The sequence below is a fragment of the Fistularia commersonii genome, chromosome 2 (genome assembly GCF_037954325.1).
Source record: "Fistularia commersonii isolate RoL2024-O1a breed Wild chromosome 2, RoL_Fcom_v1.0, whole genome shotgun sequence".
NCBI classification, from domain to species: Eukaryota; Metazoa; Chordata; class Actinopteri; order Syngnathiformes; family Fistulariidae; genus Fistularia; species Fistularia commersonii.
In genome coordinates this window covers 15,817,302-15,833,745 of record NC_141285.1, presented here as the reverse complement: position 1 = coordinate 15,833,745, position 16,444 = coordinate 15,817,302, and the positions used below count along the sequence as shown (strand labels likewise).

Here is a 16,444-nt window from a genome sequence, read left to right as displayed (position 1 = left end):
TGTGTATTTTATTCTGTCTGACTTATATTCATGGTCCAAACTGTTTGGTTATTCCCAGACACAGGAAACTATCCCTGACAAATGGTAGGATGAAAGCAGTACATTTAGCAGCAGCTAAAAATGTCAGTACAACTAAATCCATCAAAATCACCCTACTTCTGGGATATAATCGGATAATCTTAAAGAAAATAAAAATGCTGGTTACTCAATAGTAACAACAGGTTTGTTAAATATGGCAGCAAATATCCTTCTTGCATTACATGTCAACATCTTCCTCTAATGTTTCACTTAACTGCAATCTATTTTTCCAATTCTTCAATTTTTCAACAATGAGTTTGTTAACATTGTATTTTTCTTGATTCTAAAATACTGCAAATTAAGCAGTTTCCCCCTTGGGAATCAATAAAGTATTCTAATTCTAATTTAATCCAAGCAATGATTTTAAATAGCCATATATTATCTGATATAGATTTAGCTCACTGAATCAATATCAAAATCCTTAATGTCTTGACTGTTTCACTCATCAGAAAGTAAGGTATTGTTCTATTAACAAATTGTAAAAGTTAACATTTTAACTTTCATTGAAGCTGACCATTGTTTTATGGTGCATAAAAAAGAAGAAAGAGTTTAGACAAAAAGCTTCGTAACCAGTTTAAAAAAAAAAAACAACAAAAAAACACACACACACACATTTAGAACTGGGGGAAATGGGAGAAACAAATTACATAGTAAGATTCTTCAGCTTAAGATGATAAAAACAAAGGGATACATATGGTTTTATTTTCGAATGACTTCAATCTCTGCTTGCTCCAGCTGGTCAAAAGCAAGATTACTTGAAAAACTAACTGGATGAAAGCACTGGTTATCTAGGTGTAACTAAATGTGATGCTGACCAAATTTCTGATAGCAGCACTTCAGTGCTTCACTTTAAACACTTGTTAGATATCTCATCTTACAGCTAATATATTTCAAAACAGGTGGAAAAATACCAACACGCTCAGGTGTTAGATTGAACCACTTTACTGTCACACAAGACATCCATGTAGTACATCTCATTTGCAATAGAAAAATAAATTACCTGCTTTTGAAGACATTTCAGTGTTACTTAGAATCATTTCAACCCAAACTAACGCACAGTCTTAGTGCATGGAACCAAAAGGTTTTTTATCTTTGGGAGCAAAGACTCCTTCAGCAGAACTCAATCACTGAGTTGTGCATTTGGTTCATGTGTTTTCTTTTTGAGATGCTGCTCACAATTAAGTATCGAAAAGTAGGCATGTATGCAGCTGATGGACACAGATAGGGGAAAGGTGGGAATTATGCATAACCACATGTTCAAGAAAGGGGTGGGGAAAATGTGGAAACTAGTTAAATGAATCCAATGTAGAAAGGACGAATCGATTTAATGAGCGCAGTTGTGGTTGTACAGTGGATACAGACCATTTACAGAGATATTCTGTCTGTCCCACATGGAACCACTTCCCTTCTCTGTCCAAAATTAGTGTCTTTTAAATATAGTTTATTCTGAATTCTCACGCACATAAATAGCATCATTATTGCTCTTCAGAAAAACACAGGTATCTGAAAAGTACAACTCACACAATCACAAGTTTACCGAATGGCACTACATAGCTAAAGCAATAGCAAAAAGCAACTTGACTGAAACTGATCAAAACTATAAAATAAGCTCCTCAAAGCTCTCTCATAGTAAAATTAGTCAAAAAAGTAACTACCTGTACAATGAACTTAGGTCACATAAACTAAATCATGAATAAACCCATATAAATGACAGGTAACAGGTCCAAACAAAACGTTCACATTTGCTTTGCAAATGTTAAAACGAATATTTACAATCTGCGAAGACAGTCAGTGTTATGGATCAATTTTTAAGGTGGTGTTTAGTCATCAGCACCGTTGGCATGACACACCTGGTCTTCATTTCTGAAGTCTTCATCACTTAATTCATTTCCATCTTGCTCCTGTGAACACACGAACACGCACGCGCGCGCGCACACACACACACACACACACACACACACACACGGTAAGTGAATGTAATGAGAAAGATGAAAAAAATTGTGCTACTTTTGTGACCTGCCTTCATCACTGTTAGAAGTCCTTTAACAGATTCCATCAGAGTCTTGCTCGTCTTCTTCATCTGATCAAGGTAGGTCATCTTCTGCTCCTCCGTGGTTTTCAGAGTCTCCTCTGTTTGACTCAGAGTGGCTTTCACCTCCTCAAGTTCCTGAGACAAAGACTTGTTGGCTTGTTCCAGCTGGGATTTAACCTTTGCTTCCTCCTCTGCAATCAGATAAAATATCGACTGGTCAAAACCATGTAACTCTATGTTAACCCTTTTAACAGACTATACTCAACAGGTACAATTAAAAATAAGCAAAGGTAATTTGGTTAAAGCTGCATTCTCTTTATATTTTTCTTAATCAATAATTCAAATATGTTCTGGTGATCATTTTTAAACTTTCAAAAAAACCTTATTTCAATAAAAAACATCACTACAAATACGAAATTGGTAGAAACTAATTAAGAGAAAAAAAAAGTACAAGAATCATTTCAGAAAGTAACAAAAACATTCAAATCACCATTATATATTGAAATTATAAATTCAAAGATCAAATCAGTAATGCTTTTTTATTTTGTGTTCAGACTCTTTCAACAGATATCAAAGAGTAATTGTAAATAATTTTGCTGGGGACCATCAAAAAGATGATTAACTCCCACGCTAAAAATCAGCAGATAAACACTGAAAATCTTACAAATATATTGGGCCCCACTTCGAAGCGCTTAGTGGAACTGGGAAATCAATTAATTATTTGCTGAAAAAAGATTATTTATCTATGAATTGGTCACATTTTAAAAAAATTTACCTACTGTAAGGAAACAACATGAAATAAATAGCCTTGATATTTTGTGCTATGCTTGGGTTTAGAGGGATGTGCCAGGTCCAAATGATTAGAACACTCACAAGAGTGAGCACTCACCAAGTGAAACTGGACTTTTCTTTAGCAAAGCTCAAATTGAGCCAGATCATTGTCCTGGAGGACTACTGACACAGAGTGTAGCTTGCAAAGATAAAAATGACAAAAACAAAAACCAGTCACTGAGACATTGCTTCCCACCGTACCCATTTTGACATCCTGCACCATGAGCTTCTGTTCGATCTCCTCTCTTGCTTTCTCGCTTTTCTCCAGTTTCTGCATCATGCTGCCTACATCAACCAAGGCTCCTTTGTACACAATCAGATTTCCAGACTCACTGGACTCTGACTGTGCACGAGCTTTTGGAGTAGGAAGCAACACTTTGTTACCTGAAAGAAAAAAATGATTTAATTGCAGAGCAACTGCTTGACTTAAACAGAAATCAAGGGATATAAATTAATTAGATATAAAAGCAATTGTGACTATTTTTCCATGTTAAAACAATTATCCCAAAACAATCTCAACATACCTAGTAAGTTCTCTATCTGAGATTCATTACAGGGTGGATTTGGCTCATCATTTCCTCTGTCAGTCAGTTTTCGGTAGTAGCATGACTCTCTGACCACTGGCTTGTTCATCAACTTCTTTATCTAAATGGAAAAAAAATCCAATTTAAAAATGATATCATAGTAAGTTTAAACTGAGAAGCACAGAAATTGCTGTATTATGGAGGGCCACTAAGGAGTGAATAGATTATGACTGTGGATATGATGAGACGGATGTGTTTTATGTGTTTATTCACCTGAGAACGAGACAGATGCAGTCCCAGAGTGTACAAGATCTCTTCCAGGTCTCTTTCCAACAAATAACCACAATGGCTTTGGTCAAAGTAAACAAAGGCCATCAGCAGATCCTTGTTGTGCGTAACCATCTGCTTCTTTTCCTTGTGTGACAATAAACAACTGTGTTAACTCAGATATCAGTATATTGGTGAACCACAGCCAAAAACAGCCCAGAGAATCCTACCTTGTCTTTAGAAGATCTCTCTTTGGATGATTTGCAGTCATCTTTGCGGTCTCTCCTATCTCTGTCATTCGAATCATCATCGTCCTTGTCTATGACAGATTAAAAACATGAACAGTGCGGGAGAAAACAGCTCTAGCAAAGACAGCCAGGGCAGCTCTTTGTAAAAAAAAAATTGATGAACATTTTCATCAATGTTCTTTTCTTAAGGTCTCAGAAATTGTGGAAAAGGATATGCATCATTTATTCAGCGTGGTGCATGATTTCTCATCATTGACCAAATACCAAATGTTTTTACTGGGAATGTCAGAGTAATTTCTGAATTGAAGTATCTCATACACAGAAACAAAGAGCAAAGAAAAAAAAAGTACCATCATCTTCATCATCATCATCATCTGCATCTTCAGCCTCCATGGGGTCATATTCCTCAGCATTAGCTGTGCTGCCATTATCATCATTATCCTCCTCGTCACGGGAGTCTTCCTTTTTCACAAATTTTTCATCATACTGATAAAACAAAAAAAGAAATTGTGTGAAAAAGAAATTCACTGCGGAACAAAAAAGGGTTGATTTGATGTTGAAGATTCACCTTCCTCTTCTCATCATCATCTTTGGATTTTTTTAAGGCTGGCTCCTCAATCTCCTCCTCTTTCTCCTTCTTTATTTCACGCTTTTCAGACTCCTTCTTCTCTGCTTCTTTTTTGGTCTTCTTTTCCTTTTCCTTCTTGTCATCCTTCGCAGGAATAGCAGCAAGTGCTTTATATATGCGGTAGCCAAAATCTCTCTGTAGCATTTCGTTAAATAGTTCAGCAAACAGGGAAACCTAGACAGGAATTCAAGGGCGTAAGAGCAGACTGTTAGTCTTACATACCAATCAATAAAAATGTATACGTAGTTCTTAAAGCAAAATTCAAACACTTAAAAGCTGTCAGTTAACTTTACTTCAAATGAGTGCTCCTTGTTGTCCTCTAGCCTGTAGTCCAGTAGCACACTCAGGGACATGACACTGCAGTCAAATTTGCCATTCTTGGCTGCCCAGTTTGGATGTACCACAATAGTGGGCTCTTCAGGGAGAATGTAGCGTCGTTCTCTCCGCTGCCGCTCAAGCTCCTCTTGCCTCTTCTTTTCCTCCTCCTGGTAGAGAATAACACTTGGGTTATAACGTGCATGATTTGTGAATGTTAGAAACATTACGAAAATGTACAAGATAGTGTTTGTAGATTAGTGTTTGTATAAAGAATGTTATTTATATGTATTTCTTCCAATCTCATATGACCTGCTAATACTTATACAAATTTATACAACAAAATTATCTGCTATGAACAGGCTACGTTCTCTAAGCTTTCAGCTCAAGTTTATCAATCTTCAGAAAGAACCTCCTTTTTTCTAATAAAAACAATCCTCCATGTTCTATTACATAAGACCATCACTATTTTGAGGATGAGAAACCAAAAATACAACTAAACGAAAGATTGAAGACTTTTAATTGTCATTACAATTTAGTGAAATTTCATTTAGAGCTCCCCAATTCTAGTTAGCAACAATGTTTATGCGTCCCTGACCTGCATGCAAACAGCCACATTAATTGTCATACACTTCTCCACTCTCAAACCATGATACCAATCAGAAAAAGAAAACATTGAATGTAATTTTCTTCTTTTGATTATCATTATGGAAGACAATTTATAGAGTTAGGAGAATTTGACCAGGTGAAGGTGTGTAAGGTTGGGATGACTGTAAATAAGTTATTTTTTAGGGAGGACTGTCATTTTGAAGGTGGTGATAATTGCTATTGTGGTGTGTGGGATGTAAATGAGAACTTGTGTATCATGCAGAGATTTGTGTCTGTACTACCATTAAACTGTTCTGGGTCTTATCCGCATCATTACTTCGAAGCACATGTCCTTGTACCTCTCTGTCCTCTTCAGTGCGACATGGCTCTTCCTCCTCTGGGACTTTGCACTCTGGTTTTTCAGGTTCCTTTGATTCCTCTATTTGCTCCTCAGCCTTAAGCTGCTTAGTGAGCCGGGCAATCAGCTGTGACTTTAAGCCCTTTGAGCTTAAAGAGCGGCAATCAAGTTCCTTCCGCAGGTCATTTACCTTGAAAAACAAAAAATATGTGAATAAGGGGTGTGAATGGCCAAAGCTTATAAAGTTGTTAAACTTAATGCGAGAAAATTAATCAGATTATGAAATTATGATCCAATGCCGCTGAGATGTTATTCTTGCATATCTGATGGATGTGAACAGTGTGATGAAAACAATTTAAAAGGTTTATTGTTATAAAACTTATCAAAGCTAAAAAAAAAGGTCTGTCACTGGTTCTTATAATATACCTTCATTGACTTTGGATCAAGTTTTGCCCAGTGAGTAGGGGTACTAACATCCTTCAATTCATCGTCATCTTTATCCTCTTCCTCCTTGATAGAAAAACAGTAACAGAGAGAGAGACAGGCAGAGAGAGAGAGAGAGGAAGCACAACAAACAAATCAGAAAACCATTCATGGTCTGAGTGAACTTTAAAGTTGATCCGTGCAAGAAGCAAGGTCAGATATGTCTTTCATTGTCTGGTCCTAGTGAGCTCTCGACTGCGTTTAAATCCACTGCTACTGAAGCGTACACAGGGAAGCTCTCTAGCACTTATAAAAACCCACAGAAATTCCCCCCAGCTGCCAATCAATCAATCTGTGGAACACAAAAAAGGTAAAAATCAATGAGAGGTATGTAGGTACATCAGGTGAACTGAAGCTGGTCTCCAAACAGAGAGTGGATAGTGGCCCTAACATGGTCTATGACTGGAGTATTGCGTTCGCAATTTATGGGACTTTAAACACCTACATCACATAGGAGTCATCTTTCCTTGTGTCCAACCAACTGCCCTGGAAAAACCAAACTCTCCATATAGTCCAAATGAAAATATTGAATCCATCAAGAACAGACAAAATTACAAAAAGAAAAGAAAAAAAACAGGACTTTGGGTATGTTCACTTTTCGAAGTCAGGAGATATCAAATTGATTGGACGATTCATTTAAAATAGACATTTCTACAACAAACATCGTATTAGCACACAACTGACTCCACAGATTCCAGCACTGTTTACATTTGCCATTTCAGTGTTTGAAAACAATCACCATTGGATCAAATTTAAAAAAAAAACCATCACACTTAAATCAGTTTGGAAGCACCCAAAGCAGGTAAATTGGTTTGGAATAATTCTCAAGAGAATACAAGGATGAGAATTCGTGATTATTCCCAGATTGACAGTAAATTATTAAAGGTTTTTGGGGAGCTGGAAGCTGTTTTACCAGTTGCAATTGGGGCCTACACAACACAGCCTAGCCTCACTGCTTCCACTGTATGTGTCGGCTGGATGTGAGGGAAAGTGGGAGTGCTGATGGAGGAATGGAGGAATTGGAGCATAGGAGAAGGGGACAGGTGAAGAGAAGCCTAGGTGAGGTTTTGTGGAGCATTAATCTCCCTGTGTTGGTGTCTGTGTCTGTGAATGGTGAAGTGTGCTTTGTGTGATGTTTATCTGGGCATTTTTGTAATTCCTGTGCCTTCCTGTGAGAAGCGGAAATGAGAAGAGAGGGATTAGCGGTTCAGTGCCTGTTCTCCATCCGCCTCCTTTCGCTCAGCCGACAGCTTCTCAGCCAGCTGCTCCCGAAGTCGCCGTGACAGCACCTCCCACTCTGAGCGGGTAGGAAGACAATGCCAAACATCCGGAAGAAACAAAACCACTGTCTCCACATGAGCAGGGACTGTCCGCCCCTTGTGTGTCTCCTCTGGCCGATGATAGCGAATCTCTGCAAAACGATACCTGTCGCAAAGGAAGAAGGTGCATTGGAAAGAAACATTCTGGCCAGGGCACAGTATTAAAGGCAAGCCTTGCTAAGGCAAGCCTTCTACAGCTACCCCCTCCCATGAGGTCACTGAATGACTTTAAGCATCATTGCAGTGACCTGTCTCCCACACAATCGACAGCATAGACAAAGGGACCCGGTCTGCAGCTCTCCAACTGTTGTCACAGGTTACGCCAGCCATTTTTGAGAAGGTTGACAGACATTCACAATAAAAAAAAAAAAAAAATCACACCCTATATTGATACACTAATATAACTTCGGCCAATTACAGATGGAAGATCTGCATTTAACCTAGGATACACTTCAAGCACTACATTAGAGTTGTGCGAAGAGAGACAGAAATAACAGTGAAAACGAGTTTAGTATGTAATATTTAACAGAGAAAATTAAATCAAATTAAAAACAAACCAAAATAAATAAATTTTAAAAAGCAAAAGTAATGGCAGTGTCTTCTGGTCCAGGCTACTGCTTCCAGCCACAGTCCAAGCATTTTTTTTCCCATCAAAATAAAATAATAAAGTAGGTTTATATATTTATATTAAGAGTGTGACAGAACGAGAGCCAAGACAACAACACACAAAAGGCCAAAAATGTCATTGCTCGACACATCAAATGATAGTAAATCGTTGGTAGCAAAGAGACAACACAATAAGTAAAATAAATAACCAAAGCTATCATCCAATATTTCTACAATAGAACTGTGTAAAGACAGTAAGGTTTTGTAACAGCAAGATACTCAGTTCGGGATTGCAGTGACAGAAAACACCAATTTCAACAGAGAAAAAGTTAATAATTGGAATAAAACACTTACCACTGAGTGCACAGACTAAGGTCTATGCCTGTGAGTGCCTTGCAACAGCGTATAGCTGTCTTTATAAGGACTGAGGGATCTTTATCTGGGTCGGTTCCATCCAAAGAGGGAGACCAATGACCTCCAATAGCCATGGCCTCATCTTTACCTCTCATTCCCACCAAAAACTGAGGGAGAAATACAGACAGGTACAAGGGAGAATCACATAGAATAGGTTAGGGGAAAAATAGGAAATTAAGATATGGATAAGGCTGGGTGGTGAAAAGAATAAAATGAAGGATGAGAAAAAGGACAAATATCTGTGGCATGTTTGTGGAATAATCGCATCTCCATGGATCCCCACCATCATTTAAACAGGTTAGCTGACATCAGTTTGGATTTTTCCACATTGTGATTTCTCAGCAATGGAATAGGATCTTTGCATCATTGTCAGCTCATGTGAATGACATGAGTGTTTAACACACCTTAATGAGCCTTGCAGGATGTTGGAACGAGTCCCTGACTTCCTGAGGATCCTCTGCAAGAGCACAGGACTTGTGATATAGCTCCTCTATGCTAGGATTAGCAAGCAGCATGACCTGGAACAAAAGACCATCAGATATGTATGTACCCATCGAGGAGATGCAGAATTACCATCTAGGAATAAGGACATTATATTTGTAACCTCAATTATCACCAGCAATTTCAGAGGATCCTTGTTCACGTGCCTATTTCAATTGTTCTATATTACATATTGTGTAGTATTGGTCATGCTTATTTAATCAGTTTGGAAAATAATGCCTTGTGAATAGCAAAACATGACCGACATGTCTCTGAATGATACAATTGTGTTTTGTGAGTTATTGTCCTACCTTGGCGCTGTAGGTGTGGTTTGCATCAGCCGGCTCCAGCACAGCTGTATTTTTGACAAGAGGGTCCACCTCTTTGTGTAAGATGTGGAAGTTACAGGCATTACTGAACTGAAAGGGTCGTGTAAGAGGAAAGGCCTCCACCCAGGTAAAGACTGCATCAAAGAAGTCACTGGGAATGTACAAACTCTGGTACCGCCTCCTCAACTCCATCATATCACAGCTTGAACTAAGGAACAGAGGATGTATGGTTAATCCCTCAGCAATATACTCTCGGTTTGTGAGTGCCTTACATGTCACAAAACTAGATTTGGAACTAAAAGCTTGAAAGTTTTGAACTCACCCATCCAAACTGAATTTTGAAAATTGGACAGTATAGCGAGGAACCACCCTGCGAGGACGTCGAGGTGAGCGATCTCGTCTTGGTGAACGGTCTCTTGAACGTTTGCGTGTAGGTGATCGTTCTCTTGACCGTCTGCGTTCACGATCTCTGTCTCGGCTAAAGAATATAAATGTGAAATATTTTAATTTGGTATGCATTATCTTTTATATAAGTATGTATGTATGTATGCATGGACATACTCACACACACACAATATGAAAGAACAAAAGGTGAGAATAAAAGAGCTCTCTATACCATAATGAATGGTCTATTATTTTACAATTTTTTTGTCATCTGACCTGCGTTCTTCTTTACTCCTGAGTATTAGCTCAGGACCTCGATCATTGCGACTTGGGAAACGAGGTGGAGGCTCAATCCGTCTTACAGGCTGTGGTTGTGGCATCATTCTTACGGGCGGCTGAAGCAGACCACCTGTAAATACATCTAAAATTCAAAAATATAATACAATGTTTAACCACTTGAGAAAAATTTTATTCTTAGGAGATTTACTGCTGTGAGGGAGAACATTCAAGAAGAATGTTTTGAATGGCACGACTTGTCTGACATCTTTAAACATCCCTATTGGCACACTATGCCAAGCCATGTAAAAACCTTTTACCTTTGGGTGGAGGCTGTGGAAGCAAGGGTTGGGGAGGGTTTTGGAGGAGTGGGGCTAGAGAGGCGGCAGAGAGTTGAGCTTGGAGTAAGGAAGGAGGGGGAGCTTGGGCTGGAACACTGAATGTAGTAGGAGGAGGTAGTGACTGGAGAATGGCGGGGCCTGGCTTCATCATGTTGGGAGCCTGAGGCTGGCTCTGGAAAAAAAGAGAAAAAAGAAGGGGGGGACCCATTTGTTCAAAGACAGATTTGAAAAAAAATGTGAAATCCAAGAGCATCACCATTAAATAAGTTAAACTGTGATTTAAGGTCAGTCAGTGGCTGCTTGAGAGAAAACTTTAGAAATGGCATGAATTGTGTGAGATGCAAGAGGCCATGCAATAACAGTTTCACTACATTAAAGTTTAACCTGCAAAACTCAACTTGGATGACCAGTTTGATGCAAACAACCAAACAAAGAAAACAAACAAAAATGTTTAAATATTTTGGGTGAAAAAATAAGAGGCACTATTAAAACAACAATTCTTGAGAATAGCTTTGATGATTCCCATCCATGACATATTTTTTACTGACAAAATGCAAATACCACATGAAGAAAATTAATAAATTATTACATTAGCAAAACTAATGATTCTCAAAATAAGGAAAGTGTACTGAACAGGGGAAGCATCAGAAATAATGAATCAATAATAAAGAGTAAAAATCAAACAAGCAGAAAAAGATGTTGAAATGTGTTATAGTCAGATTCAGAATTTGCCAGGAGTCGGTTTGGTATCAAAGCTGGCAGACAAAGATACAGAACAAAACTGGGTCTAGGGACACAAAAAATGAGATTCAAGGCTAAGAAGTTACATTTTGCCTGTTGTCCGCTGCAGGGTGCATGTCTGAATAGCGCAGCTGCATTCCTGGCTCATTGTAAAGGCTGCCAAGCTGTGGGGAAGCTTGAGGTAAAGGCTGAGGCTGCTGCTGATGCTAGGAGGGATTGAGAACACAACTGTCAAAAACAGAATATAGAAATGAGATCAAATCTGAAAAATTAATGTGTATACATGTTTGCTCAGGACTTGGACTTTTTGCAGATATGGAAAGTATAAAAGCCTGAAGTACAAAACCTATAGATTTCATCTTTTGACTGTTCAAAATAAAGAATGGCATGGCATCATTTTCACCGTAAAGCTTCTGTCACAGTAGGACAAGTGTTTCTAGCACTAAGTCCCACACTGAAATAAGATGGAGCATTCAGACAAAATACGAGGATATGAAAGTTTGAAATACTTCCATCATTTATATTAACAACTATATTGAGAAACAATTTTCTTGATGGTACCAAACATTGTGCAACTCCCAGTGTCTGTACAAAATGCTTATGAGTGGAAAAACTATAATAGGAAGAAAAACAAGTTGTCTAGATAAATCATAATTAATGACATAAAATCCAAACTTCCTGACTGTACATATTTACAGCCAAAGAACATTGGTGTTTAAAAAAAAAAAAAAAATAATCATCAACAAATAGCATATTAACAGTTCTCTCTTTATAGATACAGTGCAAACTCACAAAGGGTCTCACCGACTGGTTAGCTAGCTGAGGTAAGGTCTGAATGCGCTGGGCATTCCACTTGAAGGGCATGTTCGGGTTGTACACAGCCTCAACTAGAACCCTGTCACCAACCTGAGGAGTCTTTCCTTTAACAGCACTAAAAAGATTCAGAAAAGAGGACTGAGAAGAAGGTTCAGAAAAAAGGACTCTTTTGCAAATGAATTATTGTTAGCATTAAACAACTGGTTTAATTAAAAAGAAAATTCTAATCCTTTCCCTTCATAGCAAATGGGAATACAAAAGTTTTAATTTTCAAATATTACACTCTTTCACCTTAGCTGAAAAAAGACATCTTCATCAACAAAGCCGAATGTGTCATGTAGCTTGTTCACAACACCAGTAAAGACTCTCTGCTTCTGTGGCTGGGACTGCTGTTGGTGACTTGAACGTGGTGTTGGGTAGGACACTGTGATCTGGGCTGTCTGCTGTGGGTTGGACAGACTCAAACTTGTGGGCAAGGCCACTGGGGGCTGAGTGATGAGAAGAGAAATACAGATTTTCAAAAATTCTGATCAAGGTAGCTTGTAACATACGAATTACAACCATTCCAACAACACACTATTGATGTCAAATAACAATTCTTAAGAAACATTGGTGAGTTGTAAAAAACTGAATTTGTCCATGTGTTTAAACTAAATATATTAAATAACTAATGATAAATTATCAAATAATTAAATACTGAAAACTAAATGTCCTTTCCCATTCTTATCCCATTTTGAGTGTGTATAAATATCAATGGAAGAAAAGAGGGACTTTTAACATGCATCACATGACTTTTTTTGTATTATACCTGAGAAATGAGAGCTTGCTGCGGCTGTGGAAGCTGTAAAGGGAAGAGTAGTGTCAAATAAGTTTCAAACTTAAGTCCTGATAAATATTCTTTGTAAGTACTACTGACAGAGAATTAAAACTACTTAGCAAATGACTAAAATAACTGGAAAAATTACATATTAATACATTCACATTTGTTGCACCAGAAAACTTTCATGCCATCAACCAATATACAGAGGCATTGCAGCTAAAGGCTATAAAGCATATGAGATTTTGTTTGATATTTGGAATTGACTACCTTGTCACAGTCAGCAAACCTCTTTATTACTGCAATGTGAATTGTAGCTATAATGTGTATCAGCTATGGTCCTTAAACTAATACACAGAAATATATCTTAGTATATTGAGTAGAGTGTGACATAAAAACACATGGTGTTCAACCTGATGAGGTACGTTGTAAAGTTGCTGCTGCGGGGGTTGCTGGGGTGGTTGCTGCTGTTGCTGCTGTTGTTGCTGATACTGCTGAAGGGCTGTATTGATCTGAGACTGATAAAATATGCATGCATAAAGGATGGTTAATCAGTTATTAATACTGCTACATGTGTATTTGACAAGAAATACCCATTGCTGACTGCTTGGAATTACACTGCTTTGACCCACCTGCTGTAAGGCTGCGGCAGCAACTGCTGCAGCTTGCTGTTGCAAGGCAGCAGTTTGCTGAGACAGCTGGTAGTTTGCAGCAGACTGGTTGCTGAGAGATGCTGCAGCCAAGGCTGACTGCTGAGAGTAAACTGAGGGAGATGCTCCCAGAAGCGATGGCTGCTGTACACCGAGAGCTATGGGAAGGAAGAACATAAAAACAATTCAAGAAATGAAAAGGAACATAAATTGAAGAAGGGACTGGTGAGGTGTGAGGTGGTATAATGGAAGTTTGTTTGCTGATACTCACAGTGCAGGCTGTTGAGATCAAGAGACTGTCCCGAGTGGCCTGGCTGGGACACTGCTGTAGCAGCAAACTGAGTAGCCCACGGTGGATTCTTCTGTCCCCCGAACTGGGCCATGACTTGCTCAGGTTATGGCCGTCTCTTCTCGCTGAATTGATGGTTGCCTCTAATAGTAAAACATAAAAAGAGGAACTGAAAATGCCTCTTGGATGAGAGGTGAATCGCTTCAAGGAGAGAAACTAAGTCCAGCTGCCACAATAAAATGTCACAAGGATTTATTGCAGCTATTCCTTTCAAATAATTGGTACTGTTGGCAGTTTAATTTATCTTATAGTTCTATTTTTTTCTACATTACATCTTGTGAGTTTTTTAAATGCTTGATTGAAATTAAGCCTAGTTAAATAAACCATTTAAAGGAAAGGGTTCTAAAGAACAGACAGACATCTTATATGCATTGACTCAGTGTCGGGTGCCGCTTGCAATCAGGAGAAGAACATGGACATTTTATGCAAAGGTGGCTTGATAATCAAAGTGGAATGTAATCAGACACGTTTAGGTAAAGTGGTTTGGGTACCAAATCAAGTACCTGAAAACCCAGCATATACTGGTAGGAAAAAAAACAATACACAGATTGTTGGAAAATAAATTAACAAATTGGGCTTTGTGCTCAGCATTTTCAATAACCTTGCAACTTGTTTGGTGACACTATATAATTGTATATTTTACTTTTAACTTGGAAAAAAGAAAAAAAATTAACTGCAATACTAAAGTGCTGTCCAGAAATCTGTTGACATTTTGCCATTAAAGAGATTTCTTCTGACGAGCTAACATAGCAGATATGGAGTATCAATATAGTGATTTACACAAGCTACAAAGAATGTCCCTTATGTCCCTCAATAAAAAATCAGTTTCAAATTCTTATCCTTGATTTGTCACACATTGTAATGGTTTAGAGATCACAAGTCAAAAATGAGAAGGCACAAATTACTAGAAAATCTCAGCAGACGGTTCTGAAATGCCTGAGAGGATGCATCTGTATTAATAGTCCTTGGAGATGGATCGTGGGAAAGAATATTCTGAGCTGACGGTAGAGGTAGTCACAGAACTTCAACAACCTCTGTGTAAAAAAGGATAGAGGGGAGATGGGATTTCTTCCTTAATAAATTACTCTAGATACTGCATCATTCCTTTGTTGAGGATGCAATTTTAGACTTTAAGTACTGACTGGTGCAATATTACACCTTGTGAAACAGACATCTATGAGAAGTGTCTGCTTTGCTTTACATTTGGTTTTGTATTTCACTGAGTCCTCTCATACCTATTGTAATGTGTACATTTATATACCAATTTTCACAGATGCATTATTATAACTATTATTAGCATTTTAATGAATAAAACACTTTGTGCTGCAAATATAAACGTTGTGATTATTAAACTCTTTCGGTTCTGATCAATGTGAATTACCTAAGACTGTAATGTTACTTACCTGACCAGCGGATGTTAAGAGCAAAACCAACCGTTTTATGCAACAATTCCAAAACAAAAAAAGTTCTGTGTACAATGATGAAGCAAAGATGAGATAAATCACTGTTTACCAGCTTAGACCCGCTATCAGCAACCCATTCCGTAACTTTTCACAGTATACTAATATGCACTCAGCGAGGTGAGCATTTTGCTGCAAGAAAATGGCAAAACGGTAAACGTAGAGCAACACACCATACCTAAATAAGTGTTTACTTTGGAAGGAAAGCGTCGTCAATTTGAGGCCATTTTCAGCAGACGCTTCACACACGCACTCGGAGTGACTTGAGATTTGTCCTTGCTTTAGTAGCTGCATCAATAACGTACGTCATTCATTTTATACATACGGTTGAAACGGGGGAAAACGTGATAACACGATTTATTGGTTTGAACACCCTTAAATTAATCTAACGTTGATTACGCACACTGCACATTTCCTATTTGTGGCTTACGTCGGATTTATGAAAACCTCAAGCAGCTGACACTGCAACCTCGACACGCTGAACTCGATTAGCACTAGCTAGCTAGTTTAGCTGCCAACACGATAACGAACAGTAGGACTGTGCAAACACTTTGAATCCGTTTGCTAACGTATTCTTTGTTGAAAACAATACCGTGACACGGAGGACTGCTCTTCAAGCGATTATTGCAGCTCTACCATTTAAATCGTCAAAGAGTTACGAAATATCAGGTTCACCTTACAATGCTTGTATTGGTGTATTAGCTTTGTCACCAGGTTAGCCTCGTGCTGAATTTGTTGTCGTGAACGAGGCCTTAGTTTATGGTCGACGAGACACTTTGCTCGGCAGCCCCGGATTTAATACTTGGAATAGATATTAATTTACGGCGGAAAATCAACAAACATCATTAATTGTATTTTACATTTAGCTATATCTTGGTCCAACCCATCAAAGGTAGCTAGATTTGAGGAGAAATAGTTGAGTCATCAATGCTTACCGATGTCCCCTGCAACGGCCGTTGTCGACAAGAACTGAGCATGCGCAGAATCACAAACTGACACTGACTGAAGGCGGGCCTCTTCATGCGGTTTCGCTTAACATCAACGATGATAGTAAAAAATGATATATATATATATATATATATATATATTACACATTTAATCTTTGCACTA

The 16,444-nt window shown here is 38.2% G+C and overlaps 1 protein-coding gene and 1 non-coding gene across 9 annotated transcripts; both read right to left on the bottom strand.

The window, feature by feature from the left end:
- Window positions 1-1,004: 1,004 nt before the first annotated feature.
- ccar1 (cell division cycle and apoptosis regulator 1) lies at window positions 1,005-16,300 on the bottom strand. Of its 8 annotated transcripts, none has more exons than XM_086170117.1 (26): window positions 16,270-16,300; window positions 13,797-13,957; window positions 13,508-13,683; window positions 13,289-13,393; window positions 12,867-12,899; window positions 12,350-12,546; window positions 12,035-12,173; window positions 11,329-11,448; window positions 10,481-10,673; window positions 10,161-10,305; window positions 9,823-9,978; window positions 9,483-9,708; window positions 9,096-9,209; window positions 8,632-8,798; window positions 7,567-7,777; window positions 6,296-6,379; window positions 5,814-6,059; window positions 4,902-5,093; window positions 4,549-4,782; window positions 4,331-4,466; window positions 3,963-4,051; window positions 3,739-3,879; window positions 3,466-3,586; window positions 3,143-3,325; window positions 2,099-2,301; window positions 1,005-1,979 (listed from the first exon to the last, which is right to left on the bottom strand). In XM_086170117.1, exons 2-26 carry the CDS (start codon window positions 13,906-13,908, stop codon window positions 1,899-1,901), a joined length of 3,804 nt encoding a protein of 1,267 aa, XP_086026243.1. In that variant the 5' UTR covers window positions 13,909-13,957; window positions 16,270-16,300; the 3' UTR covers window positions 1,005-1,898. The 8 variants fall into 8 exon arrangements, with proteins under 8 accessions (XP_086026243.1, XP_086026254.1, XP_086026250.1 ...); XM_086170128.1 differs by having other exon boundaries at window positions 10,161-10,293; XM_086170124.1 differs by having other exon boundaries at window positions 12,047-12,173.
- LOC147236527 (small nucleolar RNA SNORD98) lies at window positions 8,996-9,062 on the bottom strand. The gene has a single exon (XR_015109039.1). It is a non-coding gene; the product is annotated as a small nucleolar RNA SNORD98 (small nucleolar RNA).
- Window positions 16,301-16,444: the final 144 nt, after the last annotated feature.